This window comes from Budorcas taxicolor, chromosome 11, assembly GCF_023091745.1.
Source record: "Budorcas taxicolor isolate Tak-1 chromosome 11, Takin1.1, whole genome shotgun sequence".
Taxonomy (NCBI): Eukaryota; Metazoa; Chordata; class Mammalia; order Artiodactyla; family Bovidae; genus Budorcas; species Budorcas taxicolor.
The window spans coordinates 160,490,746-160,510,633 of NC_068920.1; the positions used below are offsets into that span (position 1 = coordinate 160,490,746).

General features: G+C 43.0%; 1 protein-coding gene across 4 annotated transcripts in view; it reads left to right on the forward strand.

The window, feature by feature from the left end:
* Positions 1-19,888, forward strand: part of NUP214 (nucleoporin 214) — an 89,270-nt gene that overhangs the window by 15,913 nt on the left and 53,469 nt on the right. For all 4 annotated transcript variants that reach the window (XM_052647938.1, XM_052647937.1, XM_052647939.1 and 1 more), the window contains 11 exons: positions 1,342-1,801; positions 3,163-3,338; positions 5,805-5,899; positions 10,131-10,217; positions 10,425-10,574; positions 12,247-12,405; positions 14,134-14,237; positions 16,210-16,392; positions 17,336-17,421; positions 17,521-17,604; positions 19,370-19,630. In XM_052647938.1, coding sequence (XP_052503898.1) covers positions 1,342-1,801; positions 3,163-3,338; positions 5,805-5,899; positions 10,131-10,217; positions 10,425-10,574; positions 12,247-12,405; positions 14,134-14,237; positions 16,210-16,392; positions 17,336-17,421; positions 17,521-17,604; positions 19,370-19,630 — 1,845 coding nt within the window. The remainder of the gene's footprint in view (positions 1-1,341; positions 1,802-3,162; positions 3,339-5,804; positions 5,900-10,130; positions 10,218-10,424; positions 10,575-12,246; positions 12,406-14,133; positions 14,238-16,209; positions 16,393-17,335; positions 17,422-17,520; positions 17,605-19,369; positions 19,631-19,888) is intronic.

Genomic DNA, 19,888 nt, shown 5'->3' on the forward strand with positions numbered 1-19,888 from the left:
ATGTTTCTCGAAGATTGCTAAATTAGGTACCTGGTAACAAAAAGTTTTAGGTTTATTTTACCCTTTCACACCTAGGGTATTATATGTATCTATATTTTGATAATTTAGAGAACCAAAGTATGCCTCATTTAATTTGTGTTTCTCTGACTAGAGGGAATGTATGTATTTTCTTCCTGTGAATTAGATTCCCAGCGTTTATCTGTTAAAGTCTCAGGACTTCCCTGGTGTTCCAATGGTTGGGACTCTGCTTCCAATACTGGAGGTGTGGGTTCGATCCCTGGTGAGGGAACTAAGATCTCACATGCTTCAAGGCATGGCCAAAAATTTAAGAAATAAATAAATGAAAAATTTAAAGTCCTCCACATTTTGTTGTTGCTTTTATATTTTTGTTTTTTTTAATTGGTTAATTTTTGACTGTACCAGGTCTTCACTGCTGCGTGGGGTTTTCTCCAGTTGTGGTGAGCGGGTGCTGCTCTTTGTTACGGTGCACGGGTTTCTCATTGTGGTGACTTCTTTTGTTGTGGAGCCCAGACTGTAGGGCACCAGGGCTTCAGTTGTTGTGGCGCATGGGGTTAGTTGCCCCAAGGCATGTCGAATCTTCCCGGACTAGGGATCGAACCCATTTGCCCCGCACCGGCAGGCAGACTCAACCACTGGACCACCAGAGAACTCCTCAAAAGGTTTTTAAATCTCAATTTTTATTTAAAAAATAAAACATGTTACTTGTCATTTGCTGCAGATTCTTTTCTAGTATACCTTTTGGTTGTATGCCAGTTTTTGTACTTAGTCAAATCTTTATCTTATGATTTTGGGGGTCACTTTTTGGTTTATCGGGTTGTTAGACACTCGGACTTAATTCACTTTTTGCCACCTTTGTTTTGAGATACAGTTACATATATCCTTTTGTATATCTCAAAACAAAGGAGATATATCTTTGATTAAACTGGAGTTGTTTTAGTGACTATTAAGAGGCGTAGGTCTGAGTTAAAGTTTTTTCCTGATAATAAAATATTGCAGAATGACTTACTTTTCACTGTGACATCGAGAAGTGTGTTTTTTCTGTATTACTCAAGTTGGTGTTTATGAAGTCCCGTTAGTCTGATGTCTTTCTGCATTTTCTTTTTCCTTCAAAGTTTTAGATATCTTGCCATATGGAATGTTTGCTCTGGAAAGTTCAACATCAGCTCTCATTTCTTCTCCCCACAACTTTTGGAATGAGGACCAATTATTTCTGGCCTCATTCTTCCACCAGCCCTTTTCCACTTGCTTCCTGTGATGTGGACCTCCACTGTCACGGCATTAACTTGTCTCTTCCTTTTTCCTCCCTGTGTTTCATTGCAGGAAGTATTCCTACTACCCCCACCTCCCCGCAGGCCCCGCAGAAGCCTGATGTACCAGCTGCCGCGGCGCCTGCCTCTATTCTACCTTCATCACAGGCTGCCCCCACCTCCACCTTCTCTCTGCCTTCTGCTGTGTTCTCCTTTGGTTCTTCATCTTTGAAGTCCTCTGGTTCTGTCCCTGGGGAGGCTCCTCCGAGTTCCAGTGGCTCTGACGGTGCCAAAGCAGCCCTGGCCTCTGGCGCATCGCCCTTCTCTTTTGCTCCTCCTTCTCAAGCCTCCCTCGCGCCCACGCCTGTGGCCTCTCCCATGACCCCCTCAGCTGCTTCATTCTCCTTTGGATCATCGGGTTTTAAGCCTGCCCTGGAAAGCACGCCAATGCCAAGTGTGTCAGCTCCAAATATGGGAATGAAGCCCACCTTCCCACCGTCAGCTCCTGCAGTCAAGGTCAACCTTAGCGAAAAGTAAGTAACACTTCAAGTTTGACAGGTAGACATATCACTTGTTTTTCACTTACATGTGGGATCTTAGTTCTCTGACCAGAGATCTAAGTTCCCCACATTGGAAGGCAGATTCTTAACCACTGGACCACCAGGGAAGCCCTATGTGATCTTATTTTTTCACTTCTGTACCTGCTTGTTTTGTTCTCACCACCAGAATATAAGCCTTTTGAGAGAAGTATCCCTTATACCTGTACCCTTTCGCATAATTGCCATTGAGTGTAAATACTACCAGCTTCCCCCTCCACTTTTCTGTATCTTCCCTTGTTACTGTGGAGGGGATGCCAGCCAATGTCATTGTCGATACTAAACTGTCATGCAGCCACTTCATTCTGAAGGTTGCCTAGTATTCCATTGTGTAACACCGTGATTTATTTCACTAGTCATCTGATGCTGTATACTTATATTGTTTACAGACATTTACTCTTTTAGGTGAAACTTACTTCGCCTTCCTAGTAGACCGTCAGCATCTCAGAGATAGTAACCTGCTCTCATCTTCCATTCTCCTTCCCCAGAGATGATCATCCCTCAGTAATTTCCATGACAAAGGGAGGATACTAAACTCTCCGAAGTCCATTGAGTCCCACCTGCTTTTTTCACTCAGCCTGATAGGCTAGACAGTAAATGTTTTATATCATGGTAAACTTAGTTTTGTCATCATGTTAAGTATGTATTTGATATTTTCATTCCAAATAAGCAGATGATTAATGTTTCCATGCAGCCTTCACCTTTTGTAAGAAATAGCTAAAGTGAAAGTGAAGTCACCCAGTCGTGTCCGACTCTTTGCGACCCCATAGACTAGTAGCCTACCAGGCTCCTCCCTCCATGGGATTCTCCAGGCAAGAGTACTGGAGTGGGTTGCCATTTCCTTCTCCAGGGGATCTTCCCAACCCAGGGATCGAACCCAGGTCTCCCACATTCCAGGCAGACGCTTTAACCTCTGAGCCACTGGGGAGGCCCCAGGAAATAGCTAAACATTTGCACATTTGGACTTCCCTGGTGGCTCAGACAGTAAAGCATCTGTCTACAATGCGAGAGACCTGGGTTTGATCCCTGGGTTGGGAAGCTCCCCTGGAGAAGGAAATGGCAATCCACTCCAATACTATTGCCTGGAAAATCCCATGGACAGAGGAGTCTGGTAGGCTGCAGTCCATGGGGTCGCAAAGAGTCGGACACGACTGAGCAACTTCACTTTCCTTTCACTTTCCTTGCACTTCCTAAAGGCAGAAGAGTCTAGGAAGTTACCTTTTGATGATCATTCATGACTGTTGCGAATAATCCCACAGCAGCAGGCTGTTCTGACCCACTTGGGCTGCCGTTTTCAGGTTCACGGCTGCAGCCACCTCGGCTCCTGTTCACAGCTCACAGAGCACAGCCTCGATGCTGCCCTTCTCCTCGGCCTCCAAGCCAGCTTCCTCTGGACCTCTCAGCCACCCCACACCCCTCTCGGCATCATCCAGTTCCTTGCCATCCAAGTCCTCAGTCACTCCATCGGCATCAGGTATGATTTTAAGCAAACAGCTTCAAAGCTCAGTCCTGAATTCCCAGATTAGCATTTCTCCAAGTTATTTAAAAATCCTAGCCAACATAGCTGGACTGGATTCCTTTTTCTTGCTTCCTGTAACTCACACTGAAGTCCAGTGGCTTTTGTACTCCGGTTTGGAAAGATTCATAATGGCTTCAGTGCTTGTCTCTGTCTTGTGGGGCATTTATCTTCACATAGAGCTTGCTCTCCATGCAGGTCAGTCACCAAGTAAGTCTTGAAGACACATAGACGATAAAGAACCTGCAGAGGCTTTCTGCATATTTCCTCTGGTGACTGCCCTGGATTTTCACACTCAGCCCTACCTTAAGCAGATTTTTAAAATAAACGTCATGATAGTGGTTCTCTCCAGGTTGAAGTGCATTATACAGCTCCATGAGCAAATGCATCCAGCCTGTCTTTCTCTTCCTTCAGCCCTCAGAGGCTGAGGCCTCTCTTGCAGCAGAGCACAGGCTCTAGGGCACGCGGGCGCCAGTAGTTGCAGCACATGGGCTCGGAAGTTGTGGCACACGGGCTCGGAAGTTGCGGCACACGGGCTCGGAAGTTGTGGATTTAGTTGCTCCACAGCATCTGGAATCTTCCCGGACCAGGAATGGAACTCTTGTCCCCTGCATTGGCAGGCGGATTCTGAACCACTGCGCCACCAGGGAAGTCCTGTGTCTTTCTTTTTTAATGTAAATTTTTTCTAAAACATTTGAAAGTTAATCACAGATATGAAACACTTCACCCCTAAGAACTTCAGTGTCTCTCGCCTAAAAACAAGGGCACTCAATACATTATTACACTAAAGAAATTTAACAGTAATTCAGCCTGTAGCCCGATTCCCATTTCCAGTGTTGTTCCTGTAATGTTCCTACAGCTTTGTTTTCCCCCTTTGTTTTTCTAGAAGCCACTCAAGGACTACACGTTATGTTCCGATTTTGTCTCGTTGGTCTCAAGCAGTCTTTTATCGTTTTTGTCTTCCTCGGCATTAACGTTGGTGAGATCAGGCCAGTAGTTTTGTGGACTGTCCTCCAATTAGGACTTGAGAGTTTCCACACAGTGAAACTTACCTGACACATTTTGAGCGGTGATACCACGTGGTGGATGTGTGTGCCACATCCCGTGACTTCCTTTTGTCCAGACGTAAGCGACGTCGTCTTGCTCACAGTTGTGGTGGCGTCTGTCAGATATGTCTCTGTTTTTAAGTTAGTTGTTTGCTCATGCCAGCGATAATACCCAGCCAGATGTACTTGCATAGCCATTTGGTATTTGAGTGTCAGGAATAATTTTATCTTGGTAGATCCTGAGCAAGCATTGAGCTGTATAAATTCCTGAAATCTTCTCTCTTAGCTGCTGATCAAGGACTGCCTTGTAGCATTTGTCAAAGTTATCTCATTCTGGGACTTTTCACCAGATTCTGGAAAGTACCTGTCTATGACCGAAAGAGTTAACAAGCCTTTTGTCTTTTCATATCTCTTTATAGTTTAGGGTAGAAAAAGTGTACCACACCACACACACTTTCTCCCTGTCTGCTGCTCACCACCCACATCTCCCTACCGCCATTGCTCTTATTTAATTCTTAACAGTTTGGTGGCTCCTGGATCATTGGATTGTACTCTAGACCCACTAGGGGAGTCCCCTCTCTCACCGTTTAATCTGGTTCTCTTGAGATGAGGCTTGAATACAAGTTTTTGGTATATTTGTTTTTAAAACGCTCGTACTGCTAAGTCACTTCAGTCGTGTCCGACTCTGTGCGACCCCATAGATGGCAGCCCACCAGGCTCCCCCGTCCCTGGGATTCTGCAGGCAAGAACACTGGAGTGGGTTGCCATTTCCTTCTCCAATGCATGAAAGTAAAAAGTGAAAGTGAAGTCGCTCAGTTGTGTCTGACCCTTAGCGACCCCATGGACTGCAGCCTTCCAGGCTCCTCCGTCCATGGGGTTTTCCAGGCAAGAGTACTGGAGTAGGGTGCCATTGCCTTCTCTGTTAAAAGCTCCTAGGTGATTCTCATGTGCAACAGACTTGTCCTAGAGGATTCCAGGAGGGTCCCGAAGGCCCTGTGAGTTCTTCCTAGGTGATGAGAATTGTTGTTCTCATGGTCTTTAAACTTTGTCCCCAGTTCCCAGAGGTCATCAGGCACCTCTGTGAGCATTAGGGAGGGGCTGAGTGTTATGCCTCCTGGGCCTGGACACCAGTGCACATACCTGTTATTAGAGACACTCCAGTTTACCTGCTTTACAAGGGAGCTTCCTGTTTTAAAATGTTATATGTGTTTTTTAGGTATTTGGAAACCGTGGATATCTCTTTTGGTAACCAAGATCATAAATGGAGGCCAGGGACAGTGAAAAACTTATTTTATTAGATTTGAGGAAAGGATATTCATTCTGAAAGAAATAATGGGAATGAATACTGTTTGTTTTGACTGACCTCTTGTTCTTACAGGGAGAGCTGCTCAGGGCAGTCCAAGTCCGGTGCCCTCAATGGTCCAGAAATCACCTAGGATAACCCCTCCAGTGACTAAGTCAGGCTCTCCTCAGGTATGTTTAAACTCAGCCTGCAACACTGTGTTTATTAATTTACTGCCCCACGCATACATGTTTATAAAGTGAGTTTTTTTTTGGTTTTTGATTTCACAGCAAAAGTATTTCGGACTATGTGATGGGAAGTACCAAAGTGGGAGCTATGAATGTTTGTAATGTCTGCTCATAAAAGCCATTTAATGCAACCCTAGAATCTTAGGGTTGTTTTCTCTGCTGATTCCTGAGCTTATCCATGCTATATTCCATTTGTGGAATCCTATTCATTTCTGAAGACTGTAGTATACCACCTGATCTTTTTCTGTTATTCCCAAAGTAATCAAGAAATCTCCCACTGCCCTCTTTTTTTTCTGCCTTTCCATTACGACTTGGGTTATTTTATTTAATTTTTTGCTAACATGGAGCACACATAGTGGGAAGGAGGATACAGGTGACACACCCACCTGGGTGAGTTGTCACCAGCTGAGTCCAGTCCAGGCGCTCAGGCGTGTCCGACTCTTTGTGACCCCATGAGTCGCAGCACGCCAGGGCTCCCTGTCCATCACCAACTCCCGGAGTTCACTCAGACTCACGTCCATCGAGTCCGTGATGCCATCCAGCCATCTCATCCTCGGTCGTCCCCTTCTCCTCCTGCCCCCAATCCCTCCCAGCATCAGAGTCTTATCCAATGAGTCAACTCTTCGCATGAGTTGGCCAAAGTACTGGAGTTTCAGCTTTAGCATCATTCCTTCCAAAGAAATCCCAGGGTTGAAAGAAATCCCAGTCTTCTCCAACACCACAGTTTAAAAGCATCAATTCTTCGGCGCTCAGCCTTCTTCACAGTCCAACTCTCACATCCATACATGACCACAGGAAAAACCATAGCCTTGACTAGACGGACCTTAGTCGGCAAAGTAACGTCTCTGCTTTTGAATATGCTCTCTAGGTTGGTCATAACTTTTCTTCCAAGGAGTAAGCATCTTTTAATTTCATGGCTGCAGTCACCATCTGCAGTGATTTGGGAGCCCCAAAAAATAAAGTCTGACCCTGTTTCCACTGTTTCCCCATCTATTTCCCATGAAGTGATGGGACCAAATGCCATGATCTTCGTTTTCTGAATGTTGAGCTTTAAGCCAACTTTTTCACTCTTCTCTTTCACTTTCATCAAGAGGCTTTTTAGTTCCTCTTCACTTTCTGCCATAAGGGTGGTGTCATCTGCATATCTGAGGTTATTGATATTTCTCCCAGCAATCTTGATTCCAGCTTGTGCTTCTTCCAGCCCAGCGTTTCTCATGATGTACTCTGCATATAAGTTAAATAAGCAGGGTGACAATATACAGCCTTGACATACTCCTTTTCCTATTTGGAACCAGTCTGTTGTTCCCTGTCCAGTTATAACTGTTGCTTCCTGACCTGCATACAGATTTCTCAAGAGACAGGTCAGGTGGTCTGGTATTCCCATCTCTTTCAGAATTGTCCACAGTTTATTGTGATCCACACAGTCAAAGGCGTTGGTATAGTCAATAAAGCAGAAGTAGATGTTTTTCTGGAACTCTCTTCCTTTTTCCATGATCCAGCGGATGTTGGCAATTTGATCTCTGGTTCCTCTGCCTTTTCTAAAACCAGCTTGAACATCAGGGAGTTCACGGTTCACATATTGCTGAAGCCTGGCTTGGAGAATTTTGAGCATTACTTTAACTAGCATGTGAGATGAGTGCAATTGTGCGGTAGTTTGAGCATTCTTTTGCATTTCCTTTATTTGGAATTGGAATGAAAACTGACCTTTTCCAATCCTGTGGCCACTGCTGAGTTTTCCAAATTTGCTGGCATACACCTTGGTAACCAGCACCCAGAACAAGAAACAGACCATACTGGAGTCCCTGAGTCCCCCCTCCTGTGAGCCCTTCTAGACATTACCCTTGCCAAAGGGGTCTCACTATCATGATTTCTAATAGCATAGCTTAGTTTAGCCTGTGAGTATCTTCTGTAAAATGGAATGATACAGTATACATTCTTGTATCTGGCTGTTTGGCTTAGTGTTGTATATGTGAGGTTTTTCCATGTCGTCGTTGCTGTCTGGAATTCACTGGGCGACTCTTACTACAAGTTTCATCCCACCCTTGACAGACATTTGAGTAGTTTCCAGGTTGAAGTCATTGTGAATCGTGTTGTTATAACCACACCAGTTGACGTCTTTGGGTGAATATGTGTATGCATTTCTAGGAGTGGAATTGTTAGGTCATAGAATATGCATGTATTCCTTTTTAGTACATTCCCACCAGGCGTATTTGAGTTCAGCTGCACATCCTCACTAGTCTTGTAGTTTACATTTTTATTGTTGTTGTATTTTGTGGTTTTAATTAATATTTCACAGATGACTAGTAAAATTGAGCTTTTTTTCTTCTGACTATCATCTTTTCAGTGGTGTCTGTGCGAGTCTTTTACCTATTTTTCCATTGGGTTGTTTTTTTCTTATTGACTTGTAAGAGTTCATTCCTTATTGGATATGCATATGCATGTGTAAACACATATATATAATGCAGATACTTTCTCAGGCTCTGAATTGCCTTTACCTCCCCTTGAGGTGTCTTTTGATGCCAAGTGCTTAATTTTAATGTAATTTAATTATTTTTTTAAGATGAGTACTTTTTGTGTTCTGTTTTGAAAATAATTTCCTGTTCGAAGGTCAAAAAGATATTTTCCTAAAAGTTTTATTATTTTACTTTTCATATTAGATCTACAGTCTATCATCTCAGTTTATTTTTATAGTTTAAAGAGAATTTTCTGTCCATTTCCCACTTGATTATTTGAGTGCCTTCAGAACAGGAGTCATGTCTTTTCCTTCTGTTTCTCTCCCAGTCTGCTTCCTTCCCCGCCCCAGCACATACCTGTACAGGCTTCACAGTAAATGCCCAGTTTTCAGCTGTAGCTTTTGGCATAACACGTGACACATGGCATTTATTAAATAAAGCTGTTCTACTGAATGCTTATGCAATCTAAAAACTCTTCTGTATGTTCATTGGTGTAGGTAACAAATCACTTGAACATCCTCTCAAGTTATAATGTCTCTAAAGCAGAACTCTTTTTTTTTCCCCATTATTTATTTATTTGGTTGTGCTGGGTCTTAGTTGCAGCATGTGAACTCCTAAGTTGGGGCTTGTGGGATCTAACTCCCTGACTAGGGATCAAACCCAGGCCCCCTGCATTGGGAGCACAGAGTCTTCACCACTGGACCCCCAAGGAAGTCCCAAAGCAGAATTCTTGATCTGTATTTTCTAGGAACCTGTCCTGTTCTGGTAGTCCCATCTTGAAAAGCACTAACCTGGCAGTTTGCTCCAGCTCCTAATCCGGAAGTCATCCTGGATTCCTCTCTGCAATAGCACCTGCTCTGGTCCATGCTAGCAGAGGTCTTGCCAGCTTTGCTCTGTGATGTGTTATTTGTCATAAATCCACATCTCTGTCCCTGCTGATACCGAATTTCAGGCCATTATCTTCTCTACCCTCAGTAGCCTCCTGACCACTCTGTTTTTTCTCCTGCCTGTCACTGTCATCCTTGCTCTGTTGAATAGCAGGAGGACTCTTCTAATATCATAAACCACAGAACAGTTTCAACTCTCCTAAAACTCCACTAGTAGTTTACCAACACAGAATAAAATCCAGACTCCTTGGTATAGTCTTACATGACCTCCCTCTGCCTGCCCCCGACTCCCTGCCTGACTTCATGTGCCCACATTCACTTTTGCCCTGAACTTGCCAAAGTTTTTTCTGCACTTGCTTTTCTTGCTGCCTGGAGGTGCTTACCTAAAAGCCATAGCTTTCTCCCTTACTTCATATCTCAGTGCAGAGACAATGCTCAGTGAAGGCTTTTGGGCCGTCTCATCTGAAGCGGTGTTTTCATTTTTATTCTCTCTCTATGTTCCTGTTCATTTTTTTCACATCACTTATCACTTGCTGCAATTACTTAAGATTTGTCTACTTCTTATTCTGTCTCGTCCCAGTGGAAGGTGAGCTCCGCGAGAGTAGGGACCTCATCTGCCTCGTCTACCTCCATCTCCACTGTCTAGGACACGCCTCATACCGAGACGGTGCCCACCAAATATGGGTTCAAAAGACCGAATGGGGGAACGGTCACGGTATTGTGAGAGTGCTGCACCTGCAACAGACACTGAGCCACCTACTCCAGGAAGCCATTGCTCGTAACATCTTGCCTGGGGTATGGGATGCATTTTTAAACCTTTCCCTTTCGTTTCAGCCAAAATCACTTCAGCCTCCTGTTACAGAAAAGCAGGGACACCAGTGGAAAGAGTCAGATCCTGTGATGGCTGGAATTGGGGAGGAGGTAAATCTGTTCCTGCAGATTTTTCCCAGAAATAGCTCTGATGGCGAGACTTGAATGGCTCTGGGTGCTGACTCCTATGTGACTATTTTATTCTGGCATTGAGCCTTGGCGTGTCCTGGGAGTCTGTGCTGTTAGAGGGCCCAGAAGCCGTGACAGGCCTGCCACACCATTCAGACTGAGTCGTCTCCTCATTTGTGGCCTTGACAGATCGCTCACTTTCAGAAGGAGCTGGAAGAGTTGAAAGCCCGAACGTCCAAAGCCTGTTTCCAGGTGGGCACATCTGAGGAGATGAAGATGCTGCGAACAGAATCAGATGACCTACACACCTTTCTCTTGGAGATTAAAGAGACCACAGAGGTTTGTGTTTTTGATACTATTCGTAAGTTAGACATTGTCATCCTGATACTCCATGGGCATATATATTTTCTCTCTTAAAGGACCACTGGTAGTGTTTTTTATGTGGATGAGTGGTTTACCCAGGAATGCCTGACTTCAAACCGTACCTCTTGTTTTAGTCACTAAGTCGTGTCTGACTCTTTATGACCCTATGGACTTTGGTCCATGTGATTTCCCATGGATATTGAACAAGAAACTATGTGACATTGTGCAAGTTATTCTAGCAGCTCTATGTTTTAGTTTTTTCATGTGGAAAATGCAATAAGTACTTTGTATCCCATTGGCACAAGGTATTCCATTAAAGTTTATTCTAGTTGTTAGTTTAGTTTAGGTATATTTGAAAGTTTACTAGCTTTTTTTCTTGGTATAAAAGCAAACTTTAATGAAGATATTGTGGGTCATTTACAAGGGAAAACTTACTGTCTTTTATAGTCAATTGTTAGGTTATAAAGTGTTAAGTTTAAGAAAAAAGCAGGATGCTCAAGAGCATACACAATATAAAAATAACAAATGTTTGCTGTTCACTGTATTATTTACTGTGTTACTTTTTTTTTTTGGCTGTACAGGGTCTTAGTTGTGGCATGTGGGATCTAGTTCCCCAACCAGGGATCAAACCCAGGCCCCAGCATTGAGAGCTCTTGGCCACTAGACCACCAGGGGAGACCCCTGTGTTTCTATTATTACTCTTTACTATGTGCCAGGTGTCTCAATATTATCTCAATGAATCATCACAGCTTTTCTGTGTGGTAGGCACTATTATTCTTTCTGTTTTGCAAGAACAGGAAACCTAGGCTTAGAGAGATGAAGTGTTTTCCCAAAGTCACCCAGTTACTGAGTGATAGTGCCAGGATCCCAGTTCAGACTGCCTGACTCCAGAGTTCTTGTCTTAAATATCATGCTTGGAAACAGGAAAGTTCTCAAGGGTGGGGGAAGGATAAATTGGGAATTTGGGATTAAGAGATACACACTCTGTATATCAAATAGATAGACCGCAAGGACCCACCATATAGCACAGGGACCTGTATTCAATGTCTTGTATTAATAATAACCCATGATGGAAAAGAATCGGAAAAAGAAGTATATGTGTGTGTGTATATATATGTTAAACTGAATCACTTTGCTGTACATTTGAAACATTTTAAATCAACTGTACTTCAATAAAAATTTTAAAAGTTAAAAAAAAGAGGAGAATTCTCCAAGGTTTTAGCAGTGATCATCTTTATTTATTCATTTCTTTATTCTTTATTTTTCGACTACACCCTGCAACATGCGGGATCTTAGTTCCCTGACCAGGGATTGAACCCACACCCTTGACGGTGAAAACACCAAGGCCCTTCCTTACCACCGAACTGCCAGAGAAATCCCAGTGATCATCTTTAGACGGAAGGATTACCAGTATTTTTATTTTTATTTCCTCCGTTTCTGATCATCAAAGTTGTATTTTTGTAATGAAAAAGGGAAAAACAAAAAAATTAATGTTAGTATCTTTCTTTCCAAGCAGTGAAATCACTTTTGGCTCTGTTCAGATGTTCATCTTGTTAAATATTTGAGAAGCACCACCTTGATCTAGCAAGAAAGGTTTATTTCTCAGAAATACCACTTTTGTATCAGCCCATCCTTGTACCTTTTCTAGTCTCTTCATGGAGATATAAGTACCCTGAAGACAACTTTACTGGAGGGCTTTGCTGGTGTCGAAGAAGCCAGAGAACAGAATGAGAGGAACCGTGACTCCGCATATCTGCACTTGCTCTACAAGAGGCCGCTGGACCCCAGGAGTGAAGCTCAACTCCAGGTAGGAGAACCTCACCAGAGCTGCCGAAAACAGACACCTAGACGGGCACACTCCTCTAGAAGGTCCGGGTTTGCAGGACTGCCCAGACAAAGTTGCTCATTTCCTCTGAGCGCTAACCCACTTCATATATACCTCCTTGACTACAACAAAGAAGACAGCACTTTCCCCCTTGAGGTTTTTTGGATCAACAAAAACATAATTTTTCATTAAATCTTAAGCTGAAACTCCAGTAGTTTGGGCACCTCATGTGAAGAGTTGACTCATTGGAAAAGACTCTGATGCTGGGAGGGATTGGGGGCAGGAGGAGAAGGGGACAACAGAGGATGAGATGGCTGGATGGCATCACGGACTTGATGGACGCGAGTCTGAGTGAACTCCGGGAGTTGGTGATGGACAGGGAGGCCTGGCGTGCTGCGATTCATGGGGTCGCAGAGTCGGACACGACTGAGCGACTAAACTGAACTGAACTGAAGCTTGGTAGAAAGTAGCTGTTGAAAAGATATATTTAGAAATCAAATCAGGAATAATAATAATTATTAATGTAACAGCTATTTATTGGCCTTAAAAGAAAAGGAGTTGTTTTCCTGGTAAACAAGTTTGGGAGGGCATTCAGAAGAAACAGCATGAGTTCATGCAGAGATACGGTCACTTTTGAAATGTCCGCAGTAAAGGGCCTCCCTGTAGTCACAGAGTACTGAGTTGAAATTTGTATTTGATGCTAAGGTTACTGCTGCTTCCTAGAATAAGCCTGACTCTCTTTTAAGTGACATTGTCATTTTCAGTTAGGGCACATACCCTTGTCCAAGAATAATTTTGAAAATACAGTTAAACACAATAAGATCTTGGTACAGATGTAAAAGTATTTCCCAATGTATAGCACTTCATCTTCATTTGTATACACATTTAATGGAATGCTTCATTTTCATTAGTAGAATGCTCTATTTTAATTTTTGAGAGTTAAGTTATGGCGCCATAAAGGTTAACACTAGATCAGAATTTAAAGAAAATTATTGAAGGCCTAAAATGAATTAATAGGTAAGACTTTTAATAATGGAAAATTCCATTTCTAGTACTGATACTACTCTTTGTTTTTGAGAAATGACTTTTCCCCCGCTGGTGAGATGACTTATGTGTTCTATTCTGTGAATAGATAGGTGCAGAATTATTTTCAGTGCTGTTTCGTAGGATAATTTTGTCTGTATTACAGTTAATTTCATGGGTGGGAGAGCAAAATCTAAATGGGTGTACTGTTGGAGTAGCAGAGTACAGTGGAAAATTCCTAGGCCACGTGGAGATACTTTATAAGAGCTGAAAAATGAGAACTAAGCCAGAACATCGGTTCCCTAGAGCCCCTGGGCTGACACACCCTTTCTGTTTCCCTTTTCTTAACACTATCTCTCTGTCACACACTTTAAAGGTTGGGTTTCTCTAACATTCTAATGATTATTTGTTGTTATTTAGTCGCTAAGTTGTGTCTGACTCTTTTGTGACCCCATGGATTGTAGCCCACCAGACTCCTCTGTCCATGGGATTTTCCAGGCAAGAATGATGGAGTGGGTTGCCATTTCCTTCTCCATCTAACGATTATGTTAAAACCTGTTATGTTTTCCTTATTCCTCGTGGTTCTCAGTTTGAAAAGACTTCAAAGTCATTTTAACTGTTTTGAGACACATTCCTGCAAACTACTAGAAAACCGAGTCATTTTGCCATTTCATTTTTTTCTTGTAGGAAATCCGGCGCCTTCATCAGTATGTGAAATTTGCTGTCCAAGATGTGAATGATGTTCTAGACTTGGAGTGGGATCGGCATCTGGAACAAAAGAAAAAACAAAAGTGAGCGAGATCTCTCACCCACCATCTTGATAGTGCTGTGGCCTTTTAAAAAGATCATCTAGAAATGTTTCCGAAAACCCTACACAGGTTCTTTCTCTTTGACACAGTCATTATACATCAAGAAATTCTATGGAATAATAACATTGCTCACAATAATACATAAAAGAATTTACAGCACGGTTTATGAGAGTGAAAAATTGGATTCAGCCTAGTTATGCAAAAGTTAAGAGTAGCTAAATCTGACCACATTTTTCTCTTAAACAAAGTACTGGGTATCCGTTGAATCTCATATTCTCAAAAAATCATGTTAAATATCTTTTCTGTTTTACATGAAATATACAAAATATATAATTGTGTAACTGTAATTATTAGGTACAGCATATAAGAAATGAAAAAGTTAAGACATGAAGTCATACTAGATGACCTCAGTGTGGAAGTCTAATGTAAAAAAAAAGGCTGGTAATAAATCTATCAGAATACTCACTTATAGCTGTAAGATGGGATTCAGAGGGGTTTTTCTTTTACACTTTCCTGTATATTCCAGATTTTCTTTTGAAGGAAACATTGCTAATTAGTTTGGATAACTAAAAGGATGAGAGGAATGATAACATAGAGGAAAACCTTCTCTTGTGATCTTCTGTCCATGGATGTTTGGTTTGATGCCTTGTGTTTTCCAGAAGGAATAGAATGCAGTACATTGTGAAAGCAATAAGATGATGTGAAAAATAGGTCAGCCCTCCAAATGCTAGATTTCTGAAACACCTACACTTGATCAGTGTGATTAGCCTTGTAAGGAAATAAACCAGGAAATGATCTGTTTATTTGTTTATGAAACTGTGAGGTCACAGACTTAAGTAGGGCAGCCTGAGTGTTGTGTCAGGGGCAGGGGTAGAATGTGTTTAAAATTCAGTAAACAGAATTTAATACATGATATTGTACAGTGTGGAGAAAGGCTTTGTCCCTAACCTGCGGAACCTCAGAGCATAGATGTGGTAAGACAGAGGTGAAAATTGATCTTCCCAACACTGGCAGGGGCAGATTCTGTGCCCTGGAGCCCTTGTCCCTGGGGCAGCCTGGCCCCTTTCTAAGAGGTTTCAGAGTGCACTCCCTTGTTGCTAAATTCATGTTCCTCCCCAAGTGAGAGAATGGCTTGACCTGACAGCATGAACGTTCTGCTTGGCTTGACAGTTGGAATACTCTTGTCTAATTAATACGTTGACTTTTTAAAAAGTGCGTGAGGCTAACAAGAAAAGCCAGGCTTTCTTCTCCTTTAAACAACCCCATGGATTTTCTGTTTATACTTAATGTCCTTTTTTAAGTTTCCTTTCTGCGGAGTTCTGATTCTTAAATCAATACGGTTTGCTGGCACGTCTCTCTTTTAGACCCTTCTCCAAATGTTATCTGGAACCCCACTGAAATGCCTTTTAAAAATATATGTTGAGCTAATGACCTTGTCACCAGAAAGAAAGGGACCATTGTCCTCTTCTCCTTTTAATTCTTTTGGGTAGGGGACCCCCTGCTGCCAAGTCATGTGCTGTCCTCTGTTTCTTGACGGCACTCTGAAGACATGCTTTTTTTTTAAATTGACTAGTTTGTTTTTTGGCTATGCTAGGTCTTCATTGCTGCACACAGGCTGTCTCTAGTTGTGGACAGTGGGAGCTACTTTCTAGTTGTGCTCAGGCTTCTCACTGAGGTGGCTCCTCTTGTTACGGAGCACAGGTTTCGTTGCTCCATGGCACATGGAATCTTCTCGGACCAGGAATCGAACCCTTGTCTCCTGCATTGGCTGGTGGATTCTAAATGACTGGACCACCAAAAAAGTCCCTCTTAGTAACGTCTTGCTGTTTCTTTCCCACTAGTGGTTCTTCATTTTATTATTTTCACTGTTACAGTCCTTTTTTTTTTCTTTCCAGTAGAAATTTCTTTTATTTGAATCATTCTTATACAGTTCTTTCCTCCTTGGTCTAAACAGGCGCCTGCTTGTGCCAGAACGAGAGACACTATTTAATACTCTTGCCAACAACCAGGAAATCATCAACCAACAGAGGAAGAGGCTGAATCACCTGGTGGATAGTCTCCAGCAGCTCCGACTTTACAACCAGACCTCCCATTGGAGCCTTCCCTTGGATGTTCCCTCCCAGAGCACCACACACAGGTGTGCAGGAGAACACGTCTATTAATGCCACGTGCGCTTAGTAAATGAGGTGGGATGAGCGAATAAATACACAGAGCAAAGTGGACTAGTCGCAGAGTAGTTGAGATGTGGGTTTGAAAGTGACTCTGCTGTCTTTCATCTTTGTGATCGTGGTCAGATTCCTCACCCTCTCTGATCCTTTTTCCCTCTGCCAAAAAGTGGGGCTAACAATAGCCTTCTCAAGTAGCTCAATGGTAAAGAATCCCCCTGCCAATGCAGGAGACGCAGGTTCGATCCCTGAGTCAAGAAGAGCCCCTGAGAAAGGAAATGGCAACCGACTCCAGTATTCTTGCCTGGACAATCCCATGGGCAGAGGAGCCTGCCAGACTACAGTCTGTGGGATTGCGAAAGAGCTGGGCATGACTGAGCATGCGTGCACGCAGGGAACTAACAATGTGCACCTCATGGGGTTACTGGAGGGTTTAAGTCTTTAAAGTACCTAGCAGTGTGCCTGATGAAACAGGCCCTCGATAGATAATAGCTGGTACTGTAGTCATAGCATTATTGTTCAATTGAAAATTAGCTGTCAGGATTAGGTTGATCAACTTGTCTGGAAACTCAGAGTTGTCATTTTGCAAGTGTGGAGATTTCAGACCCTGCCTTAGACAGTTTACCCCTAAAGTTACCAAAGTGGTAACTGCCTTTAGCCTGAATGTATAGATTTTAATTGCCCTTCCTTCTAGAGCCCTATTGGGGTTGGGTTTGCTCTGGGGTGGGATGTGATAGTGAGACTGATCATTTTCCTTTTGGGTTAATTCATTGTTTGGTCAGATTTTCCATTTCCTTTTCAGGATGCTCTCATCTCTTGCCTTTGTATTTGGGAGGATAATGTACCATCACCATTACCATGAGTCCCAATTTCTCAGGTCATAGTTGGTTCATACGTAACATTGTCCTCTTTCAGTTTTGACAGTGACCTTGAAAGCCTGCGCAATGCTTTGTTGAAAACGACTCTAGAGTCTCACCCCAAACCGTTGCCTAAAGTACCAGGTAAATGCATTCTCCCCAGTCTTTAAACTCTGTTCTCTTTCATCTATTGACCTTAAAAACCAAGTTTTAAGCATTCATGGGTTCACGAATTTCTTGCAGCTAAACTGTCCCCCGTGAAACAGGCACAACTGAGAAATTTCTTGGCCAAGAGGAAGACCCCCCCAGTGAGATCCACTGCTCCAGGTAGAGGAACCCGGTCCTGAATTTTTAGGATAAACTGTATAGTACATTGTGTGGGAGTAGGATGGGGTTTGTGTGTGTGTGCGTCTGTGTGTGTTTTCCTTTGGTTCTTAATGGGAGATAGAGGAAGTGTCTCTAGAATCTGTCATCCGTCTGAATATGGGATTAAGAAGAAGCTTATGCATAGTCAACTCGAGGTGGTAGTTTTGGCTTTCTCACTGTGTTTTCCATAGTCCTCAGGTTCTGTGACAGTGATTGCCAAGGATTTGGGGGGACGCTGAACTGGTTCCAGGGGTCCTAGCCTTCGCTTTAGCTGGAAAAGCTTTACTTTTCTGATTTGTGTCGGATTTTGAGTAAGGCTGCATTTGAAAAAAGACATGCTCAGTAGGCACGCGTGACTAGTGGCTACTCTAATGAGAGATGCAGACATAGAACGTGCAGGCGCAGGTAGTTATGAATGGACTTGCTGAGGGACTGTGCTGCACACTGACTTGCCTCGAAACACTGGTACAGCGCTGTCCGGTAGAACTTCCTGCCGTGATTGTGATGTTGGATCTGTACTGTCCAATACAGCAGTTAACTGGTGGCCATTGGGTGCTTTAAGGGGGATGGTATAACTTAGAGGTCAAATTTTTCATTTGTTTTTCATCTGAATAACCACACATGGCTGGTGGCTACCAAACTGACATTGCCACCTAGCAGTAGCCCTAGTACAACGTTTTTTAATTTAAAAAATTCTTTTGGCTATGGCTGCGAGGGAAGTCCCCATGCGTGGTTTTCACTTGCAATTGTTTATATTATGTTTGAAAAAAGTGAAAGCGTTAGTTGCTCAGTTGTGTTTGACTCTTTGCACCCCCATGAACTATACAGCGGACCAGGTTCCTCTGATCATGGAATTTTCCAGGCAAGAATACTGGAGTGGGTAGCCATTTCCTTCTCTAGGGGATCTTCCCGACCCAGGGATCGAACCTGGGTCTCCTGCGTTGCAGGCAGATTCCTTACTGAGTGAGTCACCAGGGAAGCCCATGTTACACTCGCATTATGATACGTAAAATCTTGCAGAGTGATGTGCCCATAGGACACATAAGTCAGTAAGTATTAGCAATACTTTTAAATAACTTGAGGAGGCGAGAGGGCTGTTTTTTGCTTGGTTTTGGTGTTTCCAATACACAGATAGTAACATGACTTCTGAAATTCATGGTAGAAAGTAACATGGCATAAAGCCTTACCTTACAGTTTATGGAAGGAGCAAAACAGGGAAAGTGAGAATTGATTTTAGTGATTTTTTTTTTTTTTAAACTAATTGTCTCATTCAAAAGAAGCATTGGATTTACCTGGCATTGTTTGAGATCCTTGGGACTGAGGATATGATGTCTTCTCCAGTTTGTATTAGGCCTGTTCTTAGAAGTTTGTTGCTGGAAAGCAGGGACACCAATGTGACTGCTTGTTCACTCTGTGGGAGTTTGTTGCTTTTCTGAGGTGGCGTTATTGCCCGTGAACGTCCTGCTTTTACACCAGTGTGCATCCTGTGTCCCACCTGACATTTTTTTGCCTAACAGTCAAAATGTTCTCGTCCTATACAGCTCAGTTTTGCAAAACCCATTTGAGCAAAGGCTATCTTTGTTCATGTTCAGCCGCAGCTGCTTCCACTTAAAATAAGTAATAATTAAGTCGCTTTACAAATTGGATAGTTCTCTAGCAACAGTGAAAATTACATAGCTTTTTGGACTCGAATTGTCTCAGTTGTGTTTTGTTTTGGGCTCTGTAGCCAGCCTGTCTCGGTCGGCCTTCCTGTCTCAGAGGTATTATGAAGACTTGGATGAAGCCAGCTCAACGTCATCCATTTCCCAGTCTCTGGAGAGTGAAGACACACGGACATCCTGTAAGGATGACGACGCAGTGGTCCAGGTCCCCCGGCACGCTCCTGTGGTTCGAACACCTTCCATCCAGCCCAGTCTCTTACCCCAGGCAACTCCTTTTGCTAAATCTCACCTGATTCATGGTTCGCAGGGTATGATGGGAACTTCAAGTAAGTAAACAGTGAGACCGGAAACAATCTTTTCCCTAAGAGGTTCCTAATTCATGAAGGAACTGTGGCTGGGTTTTATTACTAGCACACGCAGAAGTTGTGGGTTCTAGCCCATTTCTGCTAATCTTTTAGAAATTACAGACAGAGTCAAGAGATATTTTCCCCTTGAAAGTGGTTGGTAGGGCACTGTGAGGAAGAGGAGGCGCTGCAAGGCTCACAGTGTTGCTCGTTACGTGGAGGACAGCGTGTGCCCTTCTG